The following is a 6,135-nucleotide window of genomic DNA, read 5'->3' on the forward strand; positions in this document are numbered from 1 at the left end:
TTTTTTTTTTTTTTGAGACAGAGTCTCTCTCTGTTGCCCGGGCTGGAGTGCAGTGGCACAGTCTTGGCTCACTGCAACCCCTGCCTTCTGGGTTCAAGTGATTCTCCTGCCTCAGCCTCTTGAGTAGCTGGGATTACAGGTGCGCAACACCATGTCCAGCTAATTTTTGTATTTTTGGTAGAGACGGGGTTTCACCATATTGGCCAGGCTGGTCTCGAACTCCTAGCTTCATGTGATCTGCCCGCCTTGGCTTCCTAAAGTGCTTGGATTACAGATGAGAGCCACTGTGCCTGGCCACTTATACTTTTAGTTATTTTAACTGGCTCTGTTTTGAAGGTAAGCTAGCCGTGTTTAGTGATTATCATTCACCAAATATTCACACCCACCGAATTCCTCAGCTTTATAATCTGCAAGAAGCCCCGTTTTACTGCATCCAATTGTGTTATTTTACCATAGATGACAGTCTTTGGAGTCTAGACAGTGACAGAGGGCGCTTTAAGGTGTTTTTATATAGAAACCCCTGTGGGGCTGGCTGTGGGCTGTCACACTTCTTACTGTCTCTGCTTGTTCCATCCCCTCCTCTGCTTCATTCCCTTGCTTTTTCTCTGCCCCCTCGCCCCGGCCATGGCTCCAGGTGTCTGATGTTCCGATGACTGTCAACCCCGCAGAAGAAGGTGACGTCCCCAGAAGCAGTCCTCCTGTGGCTTTTACAGAAGTCCTCCAGGCACCGGCCATCAGGATTCCCCCCTCCTCCCCTCTCTGTGGCCTGGGTGGCTCCCCCAGAGACCAGGCCTCAGGGCCCGATGCGAGCGAGGGAGCCACCGGGCCTTTCCTGGAGCCCAGCCAGCAGCAGGCAGAGGCCACATGGGGAGTATCGAGCGAGAATGGAGGGGGGCTGGAGGCCGTGAGTGGGTCGGAGGAGCTGCTCGGTGAGGACACCATTGACCAGGAGCTGGAGCAGCTCTACCTGTCTCACCTGAGCCGCCTACGGGCTGCTGTGGCTGCGGGTGGGGCAGGGGGTGGTGGGGAGGGTTCCACAGATGGAGGGATATCCCCCAGCCATCCCCTGGGCATACTGACGGACCGCGACCTGATCTTGAAGTGGCCTGGCCCTGAGCGGGCCCTGAACAGCGCCCTGGCTGAGGAGATCACACTGCACTATGCCCGGCTGGGGCGTGGCGTGGAGCTCATCAAGGACACCGAAGACCCTGATGATGAGGGGGAGGGTGAAGAGGGGCTCTCTGTCATACCCTCCAGCCCAGAAGGGGACAGCCCCAAGGAATCGCCTCCGGAAATCCTCTCCGGGGCCCGTTCTGTGGTAGCCACTATGGGAGATGTGTGGCTCCCATGGGCAGAGGGCTCAGAATGTGACGGCCCTGTGGTTCTGGGTACAGAGGGTCAGTTCACTGGGGATCCTGATAAAGGGATGGGCAAGGACACTAGCTCTTTGCACATGAATAAGGTGATAGCTGGGGTGACCGAGTACCTGGGGGAGGCCGGAACAGAAGCCCAGATAGAGGTCACCAGTGAGTGGGCAGGCAGCTTTGATCCCATATCTGGCAAGGAGCCAGCCTCTCCCGTCCTTCTGCAGGGGCAAAATCCCACCCTCCTCAGTCCTTTGGGGGCCGAAGTCTGTCTCTCTAGCATAGCCAGGCCTCATGTGAGCTCCCAGGATGAAAAGGATGCAGGCCCAAGCCTTGAACCCCCAAAGAGGTCTCCCAACCTAGCAGCCCCTGCAGAATGTGTGTGTGCACTGTCTCCTCAGCTCCGGGGGCCCTTGACCCAGACTCTGGGGGTCCTGGCCGGGCTAGTGGTGGTCCCTGTGGCTCTGAACAGTGGTGTGTCCCTCCTGGTGCTTGCGCTGTGCCTCTCTCTGGCTTGGTTCTCGTAGGCTCTGCTTGTGGGATCAGCAGAGGCTTGAGATGGGATACATGGCCTGTGCAGTGAGGGGACCTGGGTCCTTTGCTTCTGAGAATGCTCTACTGAAAGAGAGGCCCTCCCATCCCCAAGCTCTCCAGTTAACACAGGGCTCCCTGTGGAGACACCAGTGGAGACGAGGGGATGGGTAGATGGTGTGAGTGAGGGGAACTTTTAGAGTGGAACTGGGCATGTCCTCCCCCTACCCCCTGAGCCTGTATTTATTTTTGTATAATTCTCTGGACGAGGGAGAGTGGTCGTGAGCTGGTCTTGGGGCACAATTACCCAGAGATATATTTATTAACAGCCAACCTGTGCAACATGCTGGAGCTTTATTTTTAATTTAATTTATATAGAGTACCTATTATTATATGCCACAATAGAGCTCTATGAGAAACAGTGTCTTGCGGTGTAGTGTTCTCCTGTTTGGGCATGAGTGTGCAGGGTGGTCACTTTCTGTGGGAGGACCACAGTGGGGAGTTGGGGGTGGGATGTGGTCTCCTGCTGCTGCTTCAACATGTCTGTCCTTGAAGATCTGTGTCTCCTCACCTCGTGGTCCTAATCCATATGGTTCTTTGTCTTTTCCACATTCTGCCTGTGGGACCCTACAGGTGTGTGTTTGGATGGTGGTGGTGGGAGCCAGGGAGGAAGAGTGGCAGCCACATGAGAGTTTGGTGTCAGTCACATGGTTGCAGTGGTACCTGTGGTCTCCTGTGGATGTGGGAACATCAGTTGTGAATCAGCCACAAGGTTTTGAGGTTACTGAAAAAACAGCCTTTGACACCAGCAGGGAGACCCCTTAGCCCCTGAGATAAGGAAGGCCTCAGAAACGAAAGAGGAGTTAACGTACTGTAGTACTTTGTAGCACAGTCGTTGTCCACAGACATCACATTTCTGCTAAAAACAGGAAGCCCAGAAGGTTTGAAAGATATATATTTATTGCATGCAAATAAAAAACTGCTCAACAAAATAAAACACCACATATTTATTTACTTCCCTTTACAGCAAAACTTATTGAAAGAAATATTTATACAAGCTTTCTTCATTTCTTCTATGATGCCTTTCTGAAATAGCCCCAGTCAGATCTTTTTTGCCCAACCATTTCGGCAAAACTGCTGAAGATACATTGTTACAGGCACGGTTAAGTCTCAGACATCATCTTATTTGGGATATTGGTAGCATTTGACATAGTTGATCATCTCTACCTTGCAACCCTTTCTTCACTTGGTTTCCCAAGACACCACACTCTCCTCATTTCCCTTCTTCTTCATTGGCCACTGTGCAAAGCTGTCAGTTCTCTTGAAACTGCTTTGTGGGTTCAATGCAAATCCAACCACAATTCCAATAGAGTTTTGCCTGTGTGCAGATCATGACACATTAATTCTTAAATTTATGTAGAAGTGCCAAGACTAGCCAGGACACATACTTATTGTGGTAGTATATTCAGATGGCACGATATTTTTGCAAGAGTAGACAAGTAGACCAATAAAAGACTATTGATCTCAGAAACAGTGGAGACACACTCATGTGTACATGTGTAGACACAGAACTGGTGACCACGGAGGTGTCTTAGATCAGTGGGGAAATGACTGGATTTTGAATAAATACAACAATTGGTTACCTGCATTGAAAAATACGAACTTGGATCCCTACTTTACAACACAAATAAAAATAATTCTAGGTGGGCTTAAAGCCTAAATGTGAAGGGCAAAACCAAAGCGCTTTAAGAATACAATAAGGCAGGACCAGGCCCTGTGGCTCACTCTTGTAATCCCAGCACTTTGGGAGGTCGAGGTGGGCGGATCAGGAGTTTGAGACCAGCCTGGCCAACATGGTGAAACCCCGTCTCTATTAAGAATACAAAAATTAGCTGGGCATCCACCTGTAGTCCCAGCTGCTTGGGAGGCTGAGATGGGACAATCACTTGAACTCGGGAGGCAGAGGTTGTAGTGAGCCGAGATGGCACCACTGCACTGCAGCCTGGGCCACAGATCGAGACTCCATCTCAAAAAAAAAAAAAAAACAATAAGGCAAAATACCTTCGTATACTCATGGTAGCAAAGTTTTCCATCATGACACAGAAACATTAACCATAAATGAAAATTATGAAACATTCAGTGACTTTAAAATTAGGAATGTCCATTGACCAAGAGACACCACAAAGAGAGTGAAAACATTATGTAGTAGGTTGCTATGAATAAAAGCAAAACAAAACAAAAAAAGTGAAAACACAAGTGACAAATTGGGAGGAGATAATGGAATCACGTATAACTGATGAAAGGCTCAAACCTGGAATACATTAAGAAAAACTAGGTGTGCCAATAAGCATCTAAATAAATTGTGGTATATTCACAGAATGGAATATTATTTAATGAGAGTGGAAGATCCATAACTACACAAAAGCATACAGATGAATCACAAAAAGCCAAACAAAAGCTTCCACACTGATCCATTTATGCGAAGTTCTCAAGCAGGCAGAACTCATGAATTACCACCTAAGTGGTGACATTGTAAAGAAAAGCGAGGGGCTGATTACCAGAGTCAGGATAGTGTTCACCTCTGGCAGAGGGAGGGATGTGGCTGAGAAGGGGCCCAGAGGATTTCTGGGATGTCAATAATGGTTCACTGCTTGACCTGGAAGACTGTTCATGGATGTGCAATTTATTCATCATCATTAAAACAGATTTATGGACCAGGTGTAGTGGCTCACAACTGTCATCCCAGCACATTGGGGGGCCGAGGCAGGCAGATCATTTGAGGTCAGGAGTTCAAGACCAGCCTGGCCAACGTGGGGAAACCCTGTCCCTACTAAAAGTATAAAAATTAGCCGGGTGTGGTGGTGGGCGCCTGTAATCCCAGCTACTTGGGAGGCTGAGGCAGGAGAATCACTTGAACCCAGGAGGTGGAGGTTGCAGTGGGCCGAGATCACACCACTGCACTCCAGTCTGGGCAACAGAGCGAGACTCTTGTCTCAAAAACAACAACCCCCCCGCCCCATACATTTAGGTTTTATACACTTACGCACAGACCTCAAAAGTGAAGCAGAGTGCAGTGGGAAGTGGGAGTAGCGTGAGTGTCTGAGACTCCTGCACACATGCTTGCAGAGACTTCAGTCTCCTGGTGTGAACCACACAGTGTAGGCGGCCTCCTTCCTGCAGAACCATCCCTGGGCTCCAGGTCTTGCCTTCTGTTTGTGGAGATCGCCTGGTGGGGAATCCTCTATTGTGTGCCCCTGACACCAGCCATAGAGCGGGGCCTCTCGGGATGGATAGGACCTGCCCATTTTGTCCTCAGATGTTGGGGTCCATCTCCCCTCAGGCCTCATTCACACCCACAATAGCCCAGGACATATGGACTTTGGGGCCTGGTGGGCCTCATAAAAGCCTGGAACCCCAAGCCCTGGTGGTGTGACCTTGGGCAAGTCACCTGTCCTCCACCACCCTCAGTTCCCCATTCATAAAGGGGGCTAATGCCTGCCAAGCAGGGTAGGTGCAGGCTTTGGGGAAAACGTGTGTACTGCCCTCCTCCTGAGTCCACGTTAGACAGGTCTTGTAGTCAAGGCAGGGTAAGAGGGTGGACAGGAGCAGGGGCTGGAGCGACACAGGTTGGGACTAAATTTCCCTGGGTCATACGGTGGGCAAGTGGCTTCAGCCCTCTGTGCCTCCCTTTACTCATCTGTCATCAGGGTAATAACTTTCCCTCCTCACAGGGTTAAGTGAGGGAGAGGTGAGATGAGTCTTCAGTCACCGAGCAGCGCCAGGCACAGGGCAAGACTGAGTACACGCCCATTGTCATCCCCGCTGGCTGGAGCTCTTGCAATCACTGTTATGCCCCCACCCTGCCCTCTCCCATTAATCTGTTAATGTGGTGAATTACATTGATAAGTTTGTACATCTGTTTTTTAAAATTGAATGCAGTCTCGTTCTGTCACCCAGGCTGGAGTGCAGTGGCACAATCACGGCTCATTGCAGCCTCAGCCTCTGGGTTCAAGCGATCCTCTGACCTCAGCCTCCTGAGTAGCTGGGACTACAGGCACATGCCACCATGCCCAGCTACTTTTTGTATTTTTAGTAGAGACAGGGTTTTGCCATGTTGCCCAGGCTGGTCTTGAACTCCTGAGCTCAAGCCACCCACCTGCCTCAGCCTCCCAAAGTTTTGGGATTACAGGCATGAGCCACTGCGTCCAGCCTACTTTTCTTTCTCTCCCTCTCTCTCTCT

General features: G+C 50.4%; 1 protein-coding gene across 2 annotated transcripts in view; it reads left to right on the forward strand.

The window, feature by feature from the left end:
• The window catches only part of PPP1R3F (protein phosphatase 1 regulatory subunit 3F), an 18,334-nt gene extending 15,442 nt beyond the window's left edge, over positions 1-2,892 (forward strand). For both annotated transcript variants that reach the window (XM_023201612.2, XM_023201613.2), the window contains exon 4: positions 635-2,892. In XM_023201612.2, the coding sequence (XP_023057380.1) occupies positions 635-1,891 (1,257 nt within the window). In that variant the 3' untranslated portion in view covers positions 1,892-2,892. The remainder of the gene's footprint in view (positions 1-634) is intronic.
• The last annotated feature ends 3,243 nt before the right edge of the window (positions 2,893-6,135 follow it).

The sequence above is a fragment of the Piliocolobus tephrosceles genome, chromosome 12, assembly GCF_002776525.5.
Source record: "Piliocolobus tephrosceles isolate RC106 chromosome 12, ASM277652v3, whole genome shotgun sequence".
Lineage (NCBI taxonomy): Eukaryota > Metazoa > Chordata > Mammalia > Primates > Cercopithecidae > Piliocolobus > Piliocolobus tephrosceles.